Here is a 21,031-nt window from a genome sequence, read left to right as displayed (position 1 = left end):
TTCTCTGGGCACTGCTGCTGGTCCTGGAGAGGAGACTGCACAGGGCAGGCACCGTGGTGCCCTGTGAGCTGCTGTGCCAGCACTTTTGTGATCCACTCGATGATTCCCAGTGCAAACTCAGGAGCACAGAGCATGATGTCATGTCTGCTGTGGGCTTAGGTGTGTGGGCTAACCCCCAGCTGGCAGCTCTCACTTCCTGACAAAGGTGAGGGACTCCTTTCTGCCCTGTTTTGGGGTGATTCGTGCTCCTCACCCCTACTTGGACTTGGCTGCACTGGCTGGTTCCAGTCACATTGGGCTGGATGTGTGTGGGAACAGCTCTTGGGCAGGAAGAGCAGTACGTGCAGTGAAACAAGAAGTGGGGTCACAGCAGGGCTGGGAGCAGGCCCTGAAAGGGGAAGAGGGACTTTCCTGGCTTTGCAGGCTCCTGGCAGTGCCATGCAAACATCTGAGTAGAATTACTGTGGCATCCTGAAAGGTACACAACTTGTTTGTGCACTCGGGTCAGGGGCTTGGCAGATGTTCTTCAACTCCACAAGGTACCAAAGGAGAGCAGTTGTGGTTAGAGGTTGACCTGAAACTGCATTTGGCTCCTGAGGGCTCAGCTGTGCCACCACCCAAGTAACCTTCTCATCACAGGAGTTTTTTCCCCTAATGCTCCAGCCCAGAGCTGTGTTTGGCACAGCAGACATGGGCAGCTCCCTGCGAGCTGAATTCCAGACTGTGCCATCCTCCTTGGTTACAGCAGCACGCAGTGAGGAGCAAGGAAAGATGGTTTGTTAATTTTCTTTTTACTGCTGATCTATAAATGAACAGTGCTGTGCACCTGAGATTGCATTTGTTCCAAAGGCAGCCAAAATGAAACACCTCTTATGCTGCAGGTAAGAAAATTCCTGGTCAGACACAACTCAATTTAGTAACACCAACCTTGACACAGATACATCAAATGCTAATCTGTGGTGAAAAAGCTTTGATTAATGTGTGTTTTCTTACACAACCTGGCAGATGGGGATCCAATCATCAGTGATAAAGTTCAAGTGGATGCTGTTCTACAAAGCAAATTTCACAACAGCTGTCAAGTTAGGAAATGAATGGTGAAAGACACCCGTGGTTTTGAAACCTGCAGTGAAACATTAAGCTTGCAAAAGAAATAATTAAGATTATTTCCTGAAACTTCCCTTGGAAAGCATTCAAAAACGCAAAACTCTTTTGCTCAGTGCTTTGTAGAACAGTACACAGCAGCTGCCAAAACAATTCTGTTTATAACTACAATATATTGAAAATCAAACCTCCCCTTTGCTTCCTGGGGAACCTCCCCCAGAGGTGATTCTGGGTGAAATAAGTTGCTGTGCTGAACAAAACTGCACCAAGAGCCTGGGTGACTCCATGGGAAGTTCTCAGCTCCAGAGCAAGTATTTCCCCTGACTGCAGCTCAGTGTAATTTGGTGCAGCTGCCAACTCAGAGGTTAAAAACTTTTAAATTCAAATAGAAAGCAAGACCTAATTTCTTCCCCAAATGGACATACCCACATTGAGCTGCTTTTGCACAGTTTAATAAAGGCATTTCCTCACAGGTTAAAAACAAGGATTTTTAAATACACTTCTCTGGCTGATCCCACAAACACACCAAGGGAGCAGCAGGACCCTCCAAGCAGAGACACAATTACCACCAGGCCATCCCTGATAACAGTCTTCACATTTGCATAGATAAACATTTAAATAAATGAATCCAAAAGTATTACAAACAAGGTAAGTTACAAACAAAACTGGGGCCTTCCAAATACTTGATTTGTAAAGCAATCCTTTCTAGGGGGAAAAAAAATGGAATCACAGGATTATTTCAGCAGTTTTACGCTATCCCACACTTAGGAGCTTGGGACTGTTCCATTGGTGACTGATCCTGAGAGCTCAGTTCTGTTCAGTCCTCCCGAAGGTAAGGGTCATCATCTGTGTTTCCTAAAACACCCTGTGGCAATGAGGAGTCCTCTCCTCGGGCTTTGATGAGCTCGTCTGTCTGAGCTTCTGCTAATTTGGTCTCTGCTTTCTGGGACAGCAGCCTCACCTCCTGCACCTGGGACTTCAACACCTGGATGTGGCTGCGGGCTGTCACCGAGGCCTGGTCTGCACCTGCAGGGAAGGATTGACACACTGGGTTACAGGAGCACTGGGCAAACCTTCAGCTAAGGAAATGGATGGGATTGTCATCTGCTTTGCTGTGTGGTGAGAGCTCTTGGGCTGTATTAATGCTCAATGCTGTTTATTTACCTCAAGCCTTTTGTCTGCTTTGAGGTGACACTGCTCCCTTGGATTCTCCCATCCCAGTGGGATACAGCTGGGGTTGGACAGGAGTGATCTCCTTGTGCCAGTGGGTTTGAGAGCTAAGCCCAGCCCAGTCCCTGTGCGCCAGAACCTTTCAGTCCTCATCTCATCCTGGTACCTACAGCACTGGGAATACCTGTGGCACTGCTGAATTCCCACCATTCTCCTCCCATGCTCCCACAGATTTCTGGGTGTTTTCCAGGCACTTAGAGAATGAGGGTGTCTCTGTATATTCACTGCTTTCCCTCCCTTCTCCACTCCAGTAACTTTGCCCATTTACCACAAACCAGTCCATAGCTCAGTCTCAGAGCTGTCAAATCTCTCCAGGGAGAAAAACCCAAAATTATTATATTTTCCTTTTTTAATATAACTAAATCCAGCTGGAAAGTCCTGGATTCATAAGCAGCCTTGGTTCTGTGGCTCCCAGAACTGTGTTTGAGCCTTGCATTTAAAAATAACTGAACTCTTCCCTCAGACATTTTTGGCCATGGTTAGTCCTGACCTAAACCACATGTGAAGTTTCCAGGCCCAGCTCTCAGAACGCACCTACAGACTCGCAGCCTAAAGCAGGATGTACGTGCTCAGCACCTCAAAAACCAGGCACCAGCTGTCAGCTGTGGTGTTAACTGAGTGTACAGTGTGTGTCTGAACTGTGCTGAGAGAGGGAGAAGGGGCAGAGGGAGAAGGGGCAGAGGCTCAGTGCTGCTGCTGCTCACCTGACTGATAGGCAGCCTCTGCTGCCATCTCCGACAGCCGCAGCGCTGTCATCCAGCTGGACTCCAGCCTGAGGTACTCCTGCTGCTTGGTGGTCATCTGGGAGAAAGAACCAACAAGGTGTAACACACCTGAGAGCTCTCCTGAGCTGTGCAGAGCAGGCTGGAGAGGCAGATGGTGAGGGAGGTTTGTTTGCTCACATCCACTCTGGCTCCTATGACCACCTGCCAGACTGCATCCACCTCTTCTGAGTTCATTTTCCCAAGGAGATTTGAGTATTGCTTGTACAGAGACACCAGGGTATAAACTGCCTGTGAAGGAATCATTTGGCACAGTTACCATGACAGTCTGCACAGCTCTGGTGTTGTCTCAGTGTTAATTAGCAAAATTACTCTCCATACACTTGATGTACTGACAAGAATGTAAACTGGAATGCAAATACTTTACTCAAAATAGCACTTTATTTGCAAAATTAAAACTGTGTCTTGTTTCAGAATTAAGTATGGCTCATGCCATTCTTCTGATGGAACTCAGTTCATGGCCTTAGAAAGGCTGAGAAGGGCAATAAAATACCCAAGAACAGAGAGCTCAGTACACAGGTAATATAAATAACTGTTATGAAATTCTTCAGCCCCAGTTCTGAGTTGCAGGGTCATTTTGCCTAAGTAAAAAAAGGGACTTCTTAAAAGAGCATGGAATGACAGGACAAGGGGAATGGATTCATGCTGACAGAGGGCAGGGTGGGATGGGATGTTAGGGAAAAATGCTTGGCTGTGAGGATGGGGAGGCCCTGGCACAGGCTGCCCAGAGAAGCTGTGGCTGCCCAATCCCTGGAGTGTCCAAGGCCAGACTGGACGGGGCTTGGAGCACCCTGGGATAGTGAAAGGTGTCCCTCCTCATGGGACTGGATGAGCTTTAAGGTCCTTCCAACCTCAAAGCATTCTGGGGTTGTCTAATTTTAACCTAAAAGCAACAGTTTAACAAAGCTAAAAGTAACTTCCACATTTGGTGCAGAACAGTGACCCCACAGCTCCTGAGGTACCTGACATCTTCAAACCCCCTCACCTCTTGGGTTAAATTAATTTTGCAAAAGCCTGTTTTGAGCATGGTTTAAGGGGTGTAGTTAGTGGCAGAGCAGCTGGCACTGCCAGCAGTGGGGGGTGCCAGGTGTGAAGGCCCAGAGCTCACCTTGGTGTACTCGGTGAGCGCCTCGATCAGCGCGTACGTGGTCTGGGAGAGCAGCGTGGCCGTGCTGTCTGTCACCAGGGACACAGCTCTTCTGATCAGGGCATCGTTGCTGAGGGACCCCGAGCTCTGCTGCTGCAACACAAGACACCTGTGTCACCTCGTGTGACCCTGTGTGACCCAGGCATCGCCCTCCCCGCGGACACCACTCAAACACAACGGTGAGGAAAAGCTGCGAGAGCCAAACTCTCCCCGAGGATGCAACCCCAGGGGGAGAACCAGGACAGGCAGGTGGGTTTGGGTGTTAAACTGGCACAAGGAGGGGGTGCTGGGGGTACCTCCACGATGGGGACAGCACACAGGGCCACCCCCAGCCCCACGGCCTGGTGCCACTGCCCGCTCCTGCCCGCGAGGCCTCGCTGCCGGACACTGGCCAGGACGGGGAAGCTGCGCCTGGAAAAGCAAGAGGCAAAGTTTAGCAGCAGAAACATCCCAGTGTGGGGTGGGGAATGGGGATCAACGAGGAGAAGAACACCCAGAAGCTGTTCGAGGGGAGCTTGTCTATGCCAGGCTTCTGTGATGCAGCTGTGTGACTGTGGATGAGTAAGTTTGTTTCAAATTTTGTATTATTGTTTAATCATAAGTGCAGGAAAAGGCAAGCTCAGTAACTAGGGCAATAGTAATACTTCCAGAGAGAAAATGTATGTTAGCTGGTAGGGGCACACTGCTGATAGTCAATAATACTGGAAAACAGGTTAAAAAACACGCTTAAAAGTGGTGTGTGGTACATGCAGGTGAGAAATGTGACAGGTTTGTTACAATCCACCGACACCGGGGTCTCTGTGGCCAGTTTTACTTACAACCCAAGCTGTGCAAATGCCCCGGGGTCAGGGTAAATCAGGGAGATACCCGAGCAGAAAAACAGAAGCACAGAGCAATGAGAGGTTTTTTTGTTCTTCTACAGCAATTTAATTAAAACAACCGGTGGATTTTCCTTCTTTTATGACGTGTACTCTTTAGCCTACAGCCTGCGGGTGGGGAGCGCGGTGCGGGCAACGCGTGTCCCCCTCAGCCTCTCCCCCCGGCCCGCCGCGGTACCTGAGCACGGAGCAGCAGCTCCGCAACCACCGCCCGCCCGCCGCCATCTTGGCCCGCCCACCCGGCGCACGGGAAGTGACGTCACCCCGCGCACCTGTGGGGCGGGGTTGGATGGGCAGGGCCGAGAGTGGCGCATGCGCAGAGCGCGGGCGCGCGGAGGGGGCGCGCGGGGCAGCGGCGGGAGCGGCGCGCGCCGGGCCGTGAGGGCAGTGGCGGGAACCTGAGGGGAAGGGACCGGGAGGTGTCCCCAGGGGTGTCCCCGCGGCCCCTCTGCCGTCATGGCCCTGTGGAGCACCCCCGACACCTCCTCTGTGTTTCGCCGGTATGCCCAACATCGCAAGGGTCAGAAATAAGCAACAATTTGCCCAGCTGCTTTGAATGAGAGGGAGTTATGAAACATTGTTACAAAATGTGGAACGTGTAAAAATTCTCTTTAAGAACGGGCAGTTCTTTGGTGTTTGGTTTTGTGGCTTTCAAGCCGCATAAGAATATTTTATCTATGAAACAGGGCAGCCAACAAGCTTTGAGTGATGTCCAGATGTTAGAAAACCAAATTACTTGGTGGTGGAATTGTCTTGATAAGGTTTAGGGCTTGATGTGTTTTAGTGACATTAGATTTGGGAAAGGTGAACAAAGCTTGGGAAGAAGGATTTGGTCAAAAGGAATGTGGAACTTCTGGGCCATGAGGACATAGGGCAGAACCCCCCAGATAAGGGAGAAGTTGAAAAACCCAACTTTGTGTTGAAATCAGCTCCATTGGGTGAAAGGCAGTTCCAGCAGGGACAGATTGTGACCACCAATTCAGAGACACCAGTGCTCCTCATGGCCCTGGTTTAGTTCATCTTTATTGTTCTAAAGTACATGATGCTGCTTTGATTTTGGGTAGTTCCATGCTAGTGGTAATCTCCACCTTCTCCACCAAAGGTTTTCTGTGCAATTCCACACAAAATGACCTTAATCAATTAAATCTATTATTTTTAGTTATAGCAGGAATTCCTGCTCTCTCTCCTGTTTTCAGAGACTCAGTCAGTTCAGGTTACTTTACTGAGGCAGTGCTGTATCACACATATTCAATCTTACTCTGTGCTTTAAACATTTGTTCTAAAGCCTGGCACACCTGAGAGCACCAGGTAACAACTCCGTACCTCAAAAAACTGTAGGGAGAGGGGAACCTTGTGCTGATCTGAAATGTCTTTTTCCAGGACTTCTAAAACAAATTACAAGTAATTTCTGTGTGTCTGCCTTCACACCCTTAATGAGGCAGAGCAGGACAAGGCAGGACTTGTTTGTTGAGATGTTGGAGTGGTGTTGCATCCCTGCCATCCCCTGTGCTGCGCTCGGCAGGGTGGGAACCTCAGGAGAAAACTGCTGGGAGGCTTTTAAATAGTTCAGAGTCCAGGAGGCACAAAGAATCTGCGAGAGCCACGAGGATCTGTAAAGTGCATGCACAGGGATACCTTTTCTCTTTTAACCTTTATTGTTTTGACACAGGAAAATAAGACTGCGGTGAGGCAGCGAGAGCACAGAGCTCCTGCAGGTTCGGCGCAGGGGGAAGGGACCTCCATCCCGAGTGTGGAGCTGCGCCGTGGAGCCGGGTGCCTCTGGAAAGGCCATGGGAGCAGGGGCAGGGGCAGAGGGCTCATTTGAGCACAAGGAAGTAGGTGGTCCAGCCGGCCAGCAGCAGCGCCCCGAGCAGCACCGTGTAGCTGAACAGCACAAAGGCCAGCAGCTCCCGCAGCACCTTCAGGAAGTGGATGGCGAAGGAGTCCGGCATGGCTCTCCCAGCTCCCTGCAGCTGGCTGCTCCCTGCTCCTGCTGGGCCTGGAAGCAGAGGAACAAGGTGAGTCTTCACAGCAGGGACACCACCCTGCCATGGGGAGAAATCCTGTGACCACCTGGAAGGTTGTTAGTGACTGGTGTGGGCCTGTTCAGAGCCCTGCCGAGGTGTCGAAAGAGAATTTGGGATCTGATCAAAGTCTCCAGATCAGGACTGGTAAGGAAGCAGAGGGGAATAAAGACCCAGGCAGGGGCACAGCCATGGGGGTGAGGCTGGGGGTGTTGGAGAGTCCAGCTGGCTCCTGGAATCTCTCCCCTGGGGCTGTGCGTCCAGGAAGCGCCAGGAGCAGAGCGGCCGCTGATGGTGCATTACCAACAGCGTGTTCTGATCAAAGTGGTCAATTCCTCCAAGGAAGCCACCATTAATATTTAATTCTATAATTGCATCTAATGGAAGTACTGGCACAAACTGAGCCTTTTGTTTAAGAATGACGAAAACTGAGGCTTAAATACAAGTTTGCACAGGCAAATATTTATATCTTGCATTAAAAATAACCGTTAATGGGAGATGTGGGATAAGATGCCTTAGAATTCATCTTCTAGCAGTATTGTATAGTCATATATACGCATTGCTTTGGAAGTGATTGCTCCTTTGGTAGTTTAAAATAAATCTGAACTTTTCTTCTAAAGTCACTGGCTTCTTAGATTTGAAGCTGTAAAAACCCACCTAAAAATTTCTATTATCTCTTCAATTTACTTGTTCTTTTAAATTTTGATCAGAACTGTGCCTGATCAACAATATTGACGCTCTTGGTCAAGCACAAAAAGGGAGTTTAAAATCAGACTTAGGATAGAAACTAACCCAGAAGGATTATTTCTCTTCTGAACAGCCTAAAGCCAGCCAAACTAAACTGAATTCATGTCCTGCTGCCTGGAATGTTTTTTAAAGAGCTTTTGTGATAAGGAATTCACTTTTTGGTGTTGTTTAACAAGTTCAGCCATTCCATTCCAAGCTCAGGCACATGTATACAGTACCGGAGTTACAGCATTTTAAAACCAGCTGTGATTTCTCTGTTCAGAGCATTACAGATTTCTGTCCATAGGCTGTGTGAGATTTCTGGTTATCTAGAAAGATGCTGATAAAGAAATAAACTGCTTACCCAGGCAGATGATGTGCTCTGCTTCGGCAAGTTCGTGTTTCTCCCTAGTTTTGTTCTGCAGCTGTCCCTTTTGCAGGGGTTTGTGCCGTAGGCTGATCCCGCTGTGATCCAGGAGCAGAGTGTGTGTGTGTGTATGTGTGCAGCCCACACCAGGACTGAGCTCTAGGTGTGGTCAGCACCGGTTATGATCCGACAGCGCCGTGGTGCTCATGGTGCTCGGAGCAGCCAAACACTCCCCTTCCCCTGGGGGCTTTGGCAACAGCATTTCCAGAGTTCCAGTGCCGGGGCTTGGAGTCACCAGACCAAAACCTGCATTTGTTGAGATGGGGGGGTTTGCCTCTAACAAAACCTTGTGTCATCTTACACCTTTTATTCTGTTATCTCGAAGGCTGCAGTGCCTCTTGCTCTGTTCCCTGAGCACCCTGTGCTCTGTGAGCCACTCGGGGAGGAGGATGCTCACACACAGCTGGAGCTCATCCCCAGGGTGGGACTGTGCAGGCTGAGCCAGGATTTTTTACCAAAAGTCAGTGAGGGCTGAAAGCAGCTTAATCCCTGCATGGTCCCCTGCAGGGTCACTGCTGTAGTGTCACCCTTACCCTCCCTCCCAAGGAGTCATCCCAACCTTTTAGAGCTCAAATGATGCAGCTCCTTTGCAGTGAGGGGAGGAGAGAGCCAGGCTCTATGTTTATTCTTAGCAAAACTGCTTCTGATAATGTTGTATGAAAAGTGAAAGTCTTTTGGGGTAGAGGTTGGGTAATATTTTCTTTTTTTTTTTTTTTTTTTTGTAGTAATGTAGACAGCAGAGAAGGAAGATTATGTACTGCAAATCAAATCTCTTACCTACAAAGATATTATGATGTAGAAAATGGTCGCTTAATTTAATTAGGTTCTCTTGTTATCAAATTATTACCCACATGGTCAGCAGGGCCTTGGACAGAAGCAGAACATCATCAGCTGCTCAGGAAGCCTGTTAAATAGTAATTGCTCCTCCAGGGAATTGATCAGCGTCAGGATGGCTTTTATTTTGTTGTTGAATAGTTCCAGGAAGAGGCTTTGTCTAGGTGGAGGGGTTACACAGTTCTAGTGTAGGCTGCAGAAAAACAGGCTGCAGTGTTGGTGATGAATTCAGAGTTTACCAAGTGTCTGGTGTAAACTCTTAACCAAAAAAAGTTTTGCCTGTAGTGTTACTGATGGCTGGCCAGGGGAAAGGTGAGCCACTCTCTGTTTTCCTTTATTCACCTGTGGTGTAGCTCAGAAACCAGCCTGGCCAGTATTTCCTTGGGATTAGTTCAACTGTTAAAATTTAATTTAAAAAAAAAAAATCTGGAAATTGTGATACTACAGAGATGCTTCAAGGCCAACCCAAGGACATTCTTGCTCTGAGTCAATTTCTTGTTTTTCTCTGCACAGTAACATCTAATTTTTGATCCAAGCCTAATTCAGTTTTCCTTTTAAATACTCTGAAATTAGCTACTTTAAATGGAACTTGCAGAGCAAACAGTCCATGTTTGCTCTTCTTGCATCACTGAAGTTGCAGCATGTTTTTTGTTAAGTCTGTCTACAAGTTGCCTTCCCACCTGAAATAGAAAGTCTCCAGTGAATGAAATTGTATTTTTCTTCAAATGCTCAGAAATTCCACTTCTAATGTCGTATTACAGGTGGCAGAACAGAATTAAATTTTGCATAAGCCTTAATTAAAAACCACCTGGGTGTTAGAAAAATAGTTTCAAGTAATTCAGTTATCCATTTATCCTGGGACAGGGAGACAAGAATACAGCTACCACAGTGCAGGGTTTTATTTTATTTTTGTATTCTAGACAGAGAGAAAGAGCGCAAACACTTCCAAAAAAAAAGATTAAATATATCTTTATTTTATTTAATAAGTCAGCTAGAGTTAAACAGAGGGGCTCCATGGAGGGTCTGACTTGGCAGACTTCAGTCTTAGAAAATAAAACAGACCAAAACCCACAGTCACAACTGTGACAACTTGGAAAAATTGAGGGATTTATTGGGACACATTATACGTGGTAACTAAGGCAGAAATGTTTGCTAAGAGAGTGATTTGAAGTGGGGAGTGGGCTTTTTTTTAGTTGTGTTTAAGAGTGAACGACAGTGTGGAAGAGTCCCCAGTGGCTGTGAGGACACCGACAGTGCCCAGCCCAGCACAGGCACCACCAAGGACCCTGCTCTGCCTCCCCCTCAGCAGCCAGGAGCTGCTCCTTGTACACCAAGGGCCCAGCCACCAAGCCCATGGAAAATTCCATTTTCCAAGTTTGAGCTCTACAACAGCTTGTGACAGCAAGTACCACGGTTTATAACCTGAACAGGGGGTGAAAACAGTGTCTGTTTAAAACCCACTGTTTACTGGGTCCCTGCTCTTGCTATTTTTGGCTCCCACACAGGGACTGTTTGTGTGTCTTCAACCATAAACTCAGGACACACTGATGTCATTCATACTCTGGAGGAGCTTTCCAGAATCAGGTGGGTGTACCTAGGACAAAGAAGTCACCTCACAGCGATCCCTTCAGGGGACAAGTGAAGGAAAGGCTCGAGGATCACAGGTATAGCTGCATACAGATCTCTGACTGACACATCAGTGCATCCATGGAATGCATCAGGCACCAGAGAGAGACAAACAGTCTGGGAATACTGGTATGAAGTCAGGAACAGAGAACATCCTGCCTCCTCAGCACCTTAGGAGGGTAAAAAGCAGAAATCACATCTCCCACCAAAGTTAAACTGAAAGAAAAAAAAAAGCAATTTGCCACAGAGAAGGATCAGGGCCCATTCCCGCTGCCCCAGCCCTTGGCTGCCAGGTCAGACCATGAGCAGGGATCTCTATCTTTCCCACTGTTTATCATTAATGCCTTCCAACCCTGCTTGTCTCCTTGGAAGTTCCACAGAGAGCTGGAACACAAGTGCAGAAGGGATGAGGGTAACTGCTCACGAGCTGGTCCCAGGAGCGCTTCCTTCACTGCTGCGTTTCTCCAATGGAGCAGCCATGCCAGCTGACGTGCCTCTGTTACACAGGGCCTCTCACATTTACTGTCTCTCACCACACACCCTAGAAAGGGGCAGGCTCCAGTTTCTCCATCAAGGATTTGATCCAGGTTGTCCCGTTGATCAGTTTTGTAGTGGCAATGATGTACTCTGTGCCTCCGTCCTCCATCTGGGACAGGAATCTCAGCGCGGCAATCTCTGCGTACGTGACGCCGCCCAGGAAGAACACGAGGGTCACTCTGTTCTCACCGTGCTGACCTGTGGGTTCACAGAAAAGGTCCAGGTTGGCTTGGTTTGATTTTTACAGCTCCTCTGCATCAACTGTCAGTCAAACTTAAATGACCTGAATTAGAAGCTGGGACACAAATCCACAGTCTGCTCCCAGCTCTGGGGTTGCTAGAGGATGTGTTTCTGTTTGAGAGTGATGCTGACCCTCTTTCACATAACATTACTTATTAACATCACAGTGTAACTTTAGTACTCTGATGAGAAGTTAAACCATTTGTCAAAGGAGAGTTAGGTCAATCTAACACTGCTGTGGGACAGGGGGATGACAGAGAGACCTGGACTCTGCCTGCTCTGATTTCAGTTTGCCTCACTCCCTGCTCGGACAGATGTATTTTCCAGTAAACCACAGGAAAACAAACCCAAACTCACGCTTTTTCTGCAGGCCAGTGGGGAGCTGCTGCCTCTCCTCGAAGTGGGGTCCTGGCAGCATCTTCAAAACCTCCTCGATGCTGCGCCAGCCCGGCCGGGCCAGCAGCTGGGCCAGGCGCACGCTCAGCGGGGCGTAGCCGCTGTACACGTACGAGATGTCATTGGGGTTCTGGGGGACACAGAGAGAGGGAGGGAGCAGCAGGTCAGTGCTACCTCATGCTGCAAAACAGCCCCAAAAAATCAGTAACATTAAATAAAAAAGGAGGTTTTCCTGCTGCATATAATTCTACAGTTAGAGGTAATGTGTTCTGCTGAGGCGCCCATTTACCTGCTCATTAACATCATCCATCCACAGGCGCAGTGTTTTCCTGATCGTTGGGTAGTTATTCCTGCCACCTGTCTGGGGTTTCAGGAGTCCAGCTTTTTCCAAGTTGTTTAAGGTCAATATATGTTCATAGCCATAAGTCTGTAATATGAAGAAATAACCTTTAATACCACAGCAATAACCCATGACCAGTGTTTAAAACAGGAAAAAAAAAACCCCAACAAAGATGTTTGTTTAAAAAAGATGTTTGTTTAAAAAAAGCTTTTTGGTTAAGATCTCTGTAGAGTATATCCAATTTAAAGTGTTTAAATAATATTAGTAAAAAGTGATATAAACCTCTGTATCTACACGTTGTAACACACAAAAGCACCTCCCAAGTATCTGTCCAAACAGAAAGCCCAGTGCCTCCTCTGTGCACATTATTCAGGTGTAAGATGTGTCTGTCTAGAATTGAAGTGTAGAGCTGAAGATCTGATGTGGATTTTCTCAGGAATTTATTCCTCCAGATGTTAGAGCCTAACCTGGAGAATCTCTCTTTTGTAATGGTCCAGAACCTTCTGCTTCAGCCCACTATTGCATACGGATTGCAAGCAAACGAGACGCAAGATCTTGATTAATGGATGTTTCTGAGCTATGCAGTCTTCAATATAATTGTTAACCTGTTAAATAAAATAAAAAAGCAGTTATTTAAAGAATTGTTAAAGTACCCATCAGACCTGGAAAGAAAGATCTTGTTTGCCTGGTTCTCCAAAAAAGCAAGAAAGAGGAACAGCTGCTCTCCAGGCAGCCCAGGACCATCTGTAAAACAGTGACCCAGCTCTGCTTCCACCTCTCCTCTCCCTAGAGCAGTCCCTCACTCAGTAGCCAGACTGTGCACTGAAAAATTCTTATTAACCATCTTCTATATTCCAATGATCCCTCAGAGCATAGGGTGCCCCTGGGCAGGTCAAGCACCCCAGCTGTGCACAGGCAGTGACAGCTAACTCAGAGATCCATTTCACTGGACATCATCTAGATCAGATGTTTCCTCTCTCAAAAAAAAAAACCAAAGTGAAACAAAAAACCAGAAAAAAACAAATGAGAAAAAAAAAGGTTTTTGAAGATGTAAGAGTGGCTAATTGCCATTATCTACTTACCTTGTCTGTGTCTATTCCAGACATGAACTCTTGCTCCACTGTTAAATTATCAAAGAAATCTTCAGATGCTTTGGGAAAAGAATGAAATCAATACAACAGCAACCGACAGCTTATGTTTTACATTAACATTTCAGCAGAGATGCACTGGATGGAGCAAAGCCAGTTTTTGCCAGACTGACTGATGTCCACCAGGTTATCTGGCATCCTGCTGGATTTCAAGGACTCCTACTCACTGGTGATGTCTTTGATGAGCTCTGCGATGGAGGTGTGGTTCGCCAGCGAGCTCCTCGCCGCCTGCATGTGAGGCAGCTGGGACACAAACTGCTTAATCTCTCCAACAGTCTTGGCATGGTGCCTTTCCTGAAGAAATCCATCACTTGGGTTAGGCCTTGTTCATGTTAATAACACCAAGCAGATCATTTTATCATGAAGAATTATTACTGCACTCCCTGTAGGGAGTTAGAGCTACGCAGCCTTTTAGACAAAGGACTTCAGATGCTTACACACTGAAGTCACAGCATTACCTGTAACAGCACTTGGATCATGAGGAGAGGCAGCACGTAATACAGCAGCATCATTAGACTGTTATTTTCCATTATCCCAGCGTTGTAAATCATTTTATCCACATTTGTCTGACTCTAGCCATCACTAGCTGCTCCTCAATTTCCCTACCAGGCAAAACTCCCTTTTTCATACAGAGAGGAATTTCTTTGCTGGCTGACAGGGAGTTCTAGCCAATGCTGTCAGAGCTGGGGAACGTCTGCCCTTGGAGCAGGAGTGAAAGGTGCTGAGGAATTGGGCTGGCAGGGTCTGCCATTCACTCTATTGGTGGCAACAACATGCCAGGTTTTGAGGCAGGATGTGCTGAAGCACCATGCAGAGTTCAGCTCCAGAGGCCTGCACTGCATCTGGGCTACTTGCCTCTTGCTGCAACTTGGAATAAAAATAGTAATCATTTGACTCATACGTGAAGGCTTTAAATGGGCAAGTGCAGGCAGGAGAGTCTTGATGGAGCCTGTGACTGAAGAAGTCCTCTGCTGCCAATATGCTGCTGTTTCATTATCACCTATTACTGCTGACAATTTCTTAGAATTCTCTTTTTTTAACAAGCAGTATGAACAATCCATCTTTAGCACCTCCAGCACTAATAGTGCAGAAGCAGAGCTGCACTGGGGAATGAGGCTGAGCACTCAGTATTTCAGTTAAGGTACCACTACCTTGTTTTAGATGTGGCAGATGTTAAGAAGCTAAAAAGCCCCACCAAAGAAATACAATCAAAGAGTGAAAAAGTTTTCTTCAGAGTCCCCATGAGCTCAGAAAAATAAGATATGGGATCTCAGTTTATGAATCGTCAACAGGATGTTTTCAACAAAACCACAAATGTGCCCCACACAGCTCTCCAGATTTGTCTGTGACAAGCATGAATTTACAGTCCAAGCCTCCTGCATGACAACTGTCTTTTGCACGTTTCTGTTGTTTTTGATGCCAGCCAAAATGCTCTGTGCAAGTACATTCTGGTGATTTATTGCTTAAAGCTTTTTCTCTGCATCCTGAAGGGAAAAGCACCTTTGAACAAGTACCAAGAGCAGCCAAGTGGAATTGATCAGCACACTAAAAATCACCTTTGGCTTCTTGCAGAGGGAAGCAGCACCTGACTCCTGCAGACTGAAGAGAGCAATTCCTGTTATGGGATCTACGGGCTCACACAGCACAAGGCTGGATTAGGCAAGCTCTGAGCAGAGGGAAAGCTCCAGAACAGAGGTGTGGGGAGAAATGAGGATCCACATTTCTACAGCCTTATTAAAAGGTGATTTGACCAACACCTACTCAGAACAGTCCAAGTGGAGCTGACCTCATCCCAGGGCAGGGGAAGAGAATGGAACAGCTTCCTGGTTTTCCTCTGGATGGGGGATTACTGTGGGGGACCAGCTTGAGCTGCCAGTCCCAGCCCTGCTGAACACAGACTGTGAATTATCAGATGCACTGCTGGACACAGGCCTCACCTCAAAGGCTGCTGAGATGATCTTGGCTTTCTTGCTCAGCACTGACCCCACAGCGTTGAAGTTCTTGTCTCGGATTTCGGCATAAAGCTCTTCTGCAGAGTTCAGCTGGAGCTTCTTGGGTTCTGTGGGGAGATCTTTCCCACTCTCACCCTGCTTCTTTGGGGCAAACTTCTCAGGAGGGAGTTTCACATAAGCTACCAAATGAAAATAACCCTTGTAAGGACTGGAATTTCCTCAGCAGAAGTTAAGATCAGCAGGCTGTGGAAATGTGTCCCCTGAGCTGGAAACAGCTCTGAGTAGCAAAGCAGTATTAACATTCAAACCACTCAGTGCCTGTGTGTTAATGAAGGAGAGTGTCCCTGCACCCAGCCAGGGACCTACACAAACATCAGAATATCAGACCCCAAGTGCCAGCTGCCCTGCTTTCAGAGAGGCTTGGAGGCAGCCCAGCAGCCAGTCCAGCCCAGCAGGAGGGACTACAGTCCATAAATGCCTCCCTGGAGTTTTCTTACCCTCTGAAGAGCAGGACAGCGTTCTGATAATGGCATTCACAAACTGTCCCTGTCCCCTCAGTGTGGCACGTGATCCAGGCAGGATGGATGCTGAAGGCACACACTACATTCCCACTCCCACACTCCCTGTTCTGTCACTGTGCCTGCACCCAGCCAACAGCCAAAAGATGCCCTTTCAGTAACCATGGCCTATACCTGACTCCCCTTCCCAGGCAAAAAGAGCCAGAGTGGATCCTGATGGGCTCCAGCTTGGGACTGAACAAACCCCACAGTGATTTCAGCTGAGCTGCTCCCACATCACATTTAGTGAAGCACAAACCCACCCAACACGCTGCAGCCTGCCCAGGACACGGGAAAGCTGCTCCTTCCCCACAGGACTCACTGTTCTGGATGCCATAGATCTCATCGATCAGCCCCTCGTACGTCAGCTGCGTGGCCAGCGGGGTCAGCAGGTCCACGTTGCGGTCCAGCAGCAGGAGGGTATCAAAGACAGGAAATATGGAATTCTGGCTCCCAGGGAACTCCCTCTTCATCCTGATCATCATGTTGGCCACGTGCTGCAAGGAAGTCAGATTGCTCTGGTTAGGGTGCAGGCCACAGCAGAGGGGTGTGACCTCTGGGTTCTGCAGGACACATGCTTGTAACGGAAGGGGTGGCAGGAGGTACAGACTGGCTGATGGACAGGGCAGGACGAGACTGAGGAAACAAAAGTCCTTCTCTACTGCTCTCTGCAGCTCAGCAAGACAGCGATGGCCAAAGCACTGCATTCACCTCAAGCTGCTCCCTCACCACAAAAAAATATCCATTACACCCTGGGTTAATCAGAGAGAAGTAAAAAGGATGTGTGTGTGTCATGGCTGGATTAAAAAAACCCAGAGGTGCATTTAACCAAAGACTCCTTAAAGCAGTTCCAAAGAACAAGATGCATTTGTTCAGCCTCACCCGAGCACAGTCGCCCTTCCCAAAAATCTGCGGGATGGTTCCGTAGAGAGCCTGCAGCGTCATCAGCCCCTTTGCTGCATGGTACAGACTGGTCTGGTCACTCTCCAGGTAACATTCCTAAAGAACAAGAGGAATTCTGATAGGAGGTGCCAATCCAATACAGGTGCCTCCACAGCACAGCAGCATCCATGTGAACAGTTCAGAGGAGACACAGGCTAGGGACAAACTGTGGCTGTTGGCATATATGGATCTGTGCTGTCACTACATCAAATAATTTTTTTTGATGACTAGACTCTAGTATTTTTGAACTCCAGACACAAATCCAGTTTGATGGAGTAAAAGAAAGTGACTGGAAGGACCCTCTCCTGCTAATTAGGCCAATCAGAGCACCCAACACCTCATTACAGCTGCAAGCCCTGCCACGTCCTCTGGGCTACACACAGACAGAGAGGGCCAAGAAACTCCCAAACTGTCCTGTCCTTGGATGCAACATTCTGGGAATGCAGGACATGCAGCTGGGATGTGACAGCTGTTAACGCTCAGTGCAGTGAGAACCATCACACAGCTCCCTGGCTGTGCAGGACCACAAACCATGCTGGCTCCTTCTGACAACTGAGTGCTTTAAGCCTCAGGAATGCTCCATTTCTGACAGTAACACCAGCAGCAGAAGCTGGAGGAACTGGGATGCAGCTCAGTGTAGTGACTGTTCCTTCAGCATTTAGTGTGAAAACACACAGGGAAGTTCAGGCTTCAGGATCGAGCCAGGTTTGCTCTGTAAGGCGTTTCCTTGCTGTGCAGGTCACTCACAAACCCTCTGAGAGCTGCTGCACCAGCACCAAGGTCCAGCACAAAACCACATTCTGCTTTTCCTCAAGGACGAGGTGAGCGCGCACCTTGAAGGCGCTCTCAGACTCCATGGAGAGCAGGTCTCCGTCGAAGGGGATCAGGTCCAGGCTGTACTGCTCGCGGTGGATGAAGGAGCCCAGCACGCCCTGCTCCTTCAGCCACTGCTCGCACAGGAGGCTGCGGCGCGGCACGAACAGGATGTGGAAATCCCTCTGCGGAGAGCGGCCTCTGTCTTCCCTGCAGGAGCAGAGCACTCGGTCACTCGCTGCACACACAGAGCACGGGCAGGGGGCACTGGATTCACACAAAACAGGAACGCTGCACTGGGTTATTGTAGACTCCTGGATTTGGAGTGTCAGTGTCCAGCCTTGTGCAGCCACAGCTCTGACACCAGCGCAGGGGGAGGTGGCTGTCCTGCAGCTCCCAAAAGGCACAGCAATCCAAGCATAACGCATTCCAGCTAATTAGAAGGTGTGCACGTCCTCGCAGGGAGGAACGCACGCTCCACATGGCAGCCAAGGAGAAGCCCCCATGCCCAGGGTATCTCACAACCCCATTTAAGCCGCAGAGTGGCTGTGCTGCAGTTTGGTGTCTGCACATCGCGCCTCGTTCCCCGCACAGGTGTAACAAACCACACGGTGATTCGGGCTACGCCTGTCCCCTCCTCACGGCCGCCCTGCGCTGCCCTGCCCGCGGTACCTGAGCACGTTGTCGGTGATGATGTCCATCAGCTCCAGCTTGGGCCTGACGAAGAAGATGATGTTCTTGACGTCGGCCGGGGGCAGTCGGCCTGGCTTAAGCGTGAACATCTTCTCCACCTCATGCTCCTGCACGGAGGCACGGCCGTCAGCAGAGTGCGGGAGTGCCGGGGCACGGCCGCCTGCCCCCGGCCCCCGCGGCGCTTACCTTGAGCAGCGAGTACTGCGCGATGAGCCCGAAGGGGCCGGTCAGGTACTCGTCCCACACGATGGCCTGCGGGAAGGGACGGCGGGATCAGACCAGCCACGCCACGCGCGGGACCCCCCGGCCCCCGCCGTGCCCCGGCCCTGCCGTGCCCACCTTGGAGCCCGCGCACTTGTCGAGGAACTCGCGCAGCTCGCGCCGCCCCGCCTCGCGCAGCGCCGTCAGGTTCACCCGGCCCGAGCTCAGGTGCGCCGCCATGGCCGCCCCGGCCGCGCGTGACCGCGGGCGGGGCCGCGCAGCCGCACAGAGCGCGGGGCGGGGCCGGGCCGGGCCACGAACGTCAGGGGACACGGCCGGGAGCCACCCGCGGTGCTGCGCGCTCGGGACGGGCGGTGTCGTGTGATCGTGTGTGTGTTCCTGTGTGTGTGATCCTATGTGTGTGATCCTGTGTGTGTGCCACTGGTGCCGGGCTGCACCCGGGACTGTGACCGGCAACACCAGGGAACTGCTTCCTCCCTGCGCTGGGCACTGCTGAGGCCGCACCTGGAGCCCAGGGAACGGGGCTGGGAAGGGGCTGGATCCGCAGGAGAAGCCGAGGGAGCTGGAAAGGGGCTCTGCCTGGAGAAAAGGAGGCTCAGGGGGCCCTTTGGCTCTGCACAACTTCTGCCAGGAGGGGACAGCCGGGGGGATCGGGGTCTGCTCACAGGGACAGTGAATGGCCTAAAGTTGCACCAGAAGGGATCCAGGTTGGACATCAGGAGGAATCTTCACTAGAAGGGTAATTAAATATTGCCCAGGGAGGCAGTGGAGTCACTGTCCCTGGAGGTATTTAAGTAAGAACTGGATGTGGCACTCAGTAGTACCCTGGGCATGGTGACAAGGCGGTGTTCAGTCACAGATTTGGTAAATGTCAGAGGTCTCTTCCCAGCTGATGGATTCTGTGATTTACAGTGCAGCCCCTGGGCATGTCTGTCCCCGTGCAGAACCCCTCACACTCTGAACGGAAGTGCAGAAAAGAAAGCACTTTTTTTTTTTCCAAAATATAACTTTATTATATATATATGCATATATACACACACACCACACTCACTATATAGAAGCTGAAAGAATGCAAAACAGGGATGGCCCACAAACTGTTCCAGGTGTGCACAGGTGTGCACAGCATACAGGTTTCCAGAACCCCCAGCAGCTCCTTACCTGTGTCACTTCCACGTTTCACACCAAACCACAACCCAGAGCTCACGGCACTGAGTGACATCACAACCAAAGGAGTAAATGAAAATAAAGATGAAATATTTCTCAACTCAGTCCAGTGTCAAAAAAAAGCTTAAAAATCTAAATGTACAAATTCAGCCTTAAAATGGTTTAGTGCAAATATGAAAATTAACAGCATATTTTTAAGGTATTTAAATAAGCTTTAATATAACTCTAGTGCTTCATTCCTATACATGTTTTCCCACCAATAGATCCAACAGCACAGGGGCATTTCCTGTTAAGGGCAGGACAAACCCAGAACCTGGGAAGAAACAGATAAAGTCACTTGTTAAATCATTTATTTATCTTTCACTGAAGTTTGTTAAAAAGGGTCAGGGGGTATTTATTAGTGGAAGATCAAAATATTTATGCTTGTAGGGAGTCTGGAGCGGGCGGGCAGGGGAGCGGGGGTCACTGTCCCTTGTCCTGACATTCAGCACAGGCGGCTGCTGGTGGTGCAGAGGTCGGGGGCGCTGTCCCCCCATCAGAAGGTCTCGTCGTCGTTGCAGTCGGCCGTCCAGTGGCCGAACACCTCGCAGGTGTCGCAGTAGGGCCGCTCCTCCCGCCGGCTGCCGTGGTGCGCCGAGTGCGGCGGCTCCTCCAGCGCCTGCGCCTGCGTCGGGCAGTCCTCGGTGTCGTGCAGGTCGAAGCAGCCGCAGATGTCGCAGAAGAGACGCGGCTTCTTCTTGGACAGGCTCTCCTCCTCACTGCAAGAGCAGCACGAGTCAATGCCTCTGTCCCACGGAGCAAAGCCCACGGCCCTGCACTGAGCTCGTGCTTACTGAGACTCAGGAAACGCCACAGAGCTCCTCCAAAAACAGGATACAAACCCTTCTCCACCACCTGCAATGCCCCCACCATCCCCTACACTCCAATATTTACTGAACAAGCTGCTGTTTGGGCAAATTTTTGCACAGAGACATTTAAAAGAAACACGTGTAAAAGAGTTTCTCTTTTCTCTTAAGAGAGCTGAAGGCATGATACATCAAATAGGTTTGACTTGTATTTCTCTGGATTGGTTCTTCCCATCCCAACACAGCTACAGCCTCTTGGGAGCAAAGACTCTTCTGCACTTGGAAAGGGCCAGATTCACCAAGTCATACAACAGACATGTCACAATACATCAGTGTTTGGGACTGATAACTAAAGAGCACCACTTGCACCCCCCAGTTTCATCATAGTGTAAAGAGAACCCTGGATT

At 49.4% G+C, this 21,031-nt stretch overlaps 4 protein-coding genes across 5 annotated transcripts in view; all 4 read right to left on the bottom strand.

The window, feature by feature from the left end:
* Positions 1-1,537: 1,537 nt before the first annotated feature.
* DIABLO (diablo IAP-binding mitochondrial protein) lies at positions 1,538-5,408 on the bottom strand. 2 transcript variants are annotated; one of them, XM_059863380.1, is made up of 6 exons: positions 5,317-5,408; positions 4,557-4,671; positions 4,222-4,353; positions 3,234-3,344; positions 3,036-3,132; positions 1,538-2,127 (listed from the first exon to the last, which is right to left on the bottom strand). In XM_059863380.1, exons 1-6 carry the CDS (start codon positions 5,361-5,363, stop codon positions 1,919-1,921), a joined length of 711 nt encoding a protein of 236 aa, XP_059719363.1. In that variant the 5' UTR covers positions 5,364-5,408; the 3' UTR covers positions 1,538-1,918. The 2 variants fall into 2 exon arrangements, with proteins under 2 accessions (XP_059719363.1, XP_059719364.1); XM_059863381.1 differs by having other exon boundaries at positions 4,222-4,350.
* A 1,362-nt stretch (positions 5,409-6,770) lies between these two features.
* LOC132336176 (uncharacterized) lies at positions 6,771-7,090 on the bottom strand. Its single transcript, XM_059863390.1, has one exon. It carries the CDS (start codon positions 7,088-7,090, stop codon positions 6,956-6,958), a length of 135 nt encoding a protein of 44 aa, XP_059719373.1. The 3' UTR covers positions 6,771-6,955.
* Positions 7,091-10,102: 3,012 nt separating this feature from the next.
* Positions 10,103-18,859, bottom strand: VPS33A (VPS33A core subunit of CORVET and HOPS complexes). Its single transcript, XM_059863389.1, has 13 exons — positions 18,733-18,859; positions 18,580-18,645; positions 18,373-18,500; positions 17,721-17,910; positions 16,828-16,944; positions 16,268-16,442; positions 15,374-15,567; positions 13,604-13,730; positions 13,371-13,438; positions 12,756-12,893; positions 12,238-12,375; positions 11,910-12,078; positions 10,103-11,510 (listed from the first exon to the last, which is right to left on the bottom strand). The coding sequence occupies exons 1-13, from the start codon at positions 18,832-18,834 to the stop codon at positions 11,317-11,319; spliced, it is 1,806 nt and encodes a 601-aa protein (XP_059719372.1). The 5' UTR covers positions 18,835-18,859; the 3' UTR covers positions 10,103-11,316.
* Positions 18,860-19,600: 741 nt separating this feature from the next.
* Positions 19,601-21,031, bottom strand: part of CLIP1 (CAP-Gly domain containing linker protein 1) — a 62,241-nt gene continuing 60,810 nt past the window's right edge. The window contains exon 27 of the mRNA XM_059863388.1: positions 19,601-20,537. Coding sequence (XP_059719371.1) covers positions 20,315-20,537 — 223 coding nt within the window. The 3' untranslated portion in view covers positions 19,601-20,314. The remainder of the gene's footprint in view (positions 20,538-21,031) is intronic.

The sequence above is a fragment of the Haemorhous mexicanus genome, chromosome 19, assembly GCF_027477595.1.
Source record: "Haemorhous mexicanus isolate bHaeMex1 chromosome 19, bHaeMex1.pri, whole genome shotgun sequence".
Lineage (NCBI taxonomy): Eukaryota > Metazoa > Chordata > Aves > Passeriformes > Fringillidae > Haemorhous > Haemorhous mexicanus.
The sequence above is the reverse complement of the archived record's forward strand: the minus strand, read 5'-3'. Positions and strand labels throughout refer to the sequence as shown.

Coding starts and splice junctions, on each gene's coding strand:
- DIABLO (XM_059863380.1), bottom strand. CDS start 5,363: ATGGCGGCGGGCGGGCGGTGGTTGCGGAGCTGCTGCTCCGTGCTCAG. Junction 4,672..5,316: donor AGCTGCTGCTCCGTGCTCAG/GTACCGCGGCGG, acceptor TTGCTTTTCCAG/GCGCAGCTTCCCCGTCCTGG. Junction 2,128..3,035: donor AGAGGCTGCCTATCAGTCAG/GTGAGCAGCAGC, acceptor CCTTCCCTGCAG/GTGCAGACCAGGCCTCGGTG.
- LOC132336176 (XM_059863390.1), bottom strand. CDS start 7,090: ATGCCGGACTCCTTCGCCATCCACTTCCTGAAGGTGCTGCGGGAGCTG.
- VPS33A (XM_059863389.1), bottom strand. CDS start 18,834: ATGGCGGCGCACCTGAGCTCGGGCCGGGTGAACCTGACGGCGCTGCGC. Junction 18,501..18,579: donor CGCAGTACTCGCTGCTCAAG/GTAAGCGCCGCG, acceptor GCCTCCGTGCAG/GAGCATGAGGTGGAGAAGAT. Junction 15,568..16,267: donor GATCTATGGCATCCAGAACA/GTGAGTCCTGTG, acceptor TTCATTTGGTAG/CTTATGTGAAACTCCCTCCT.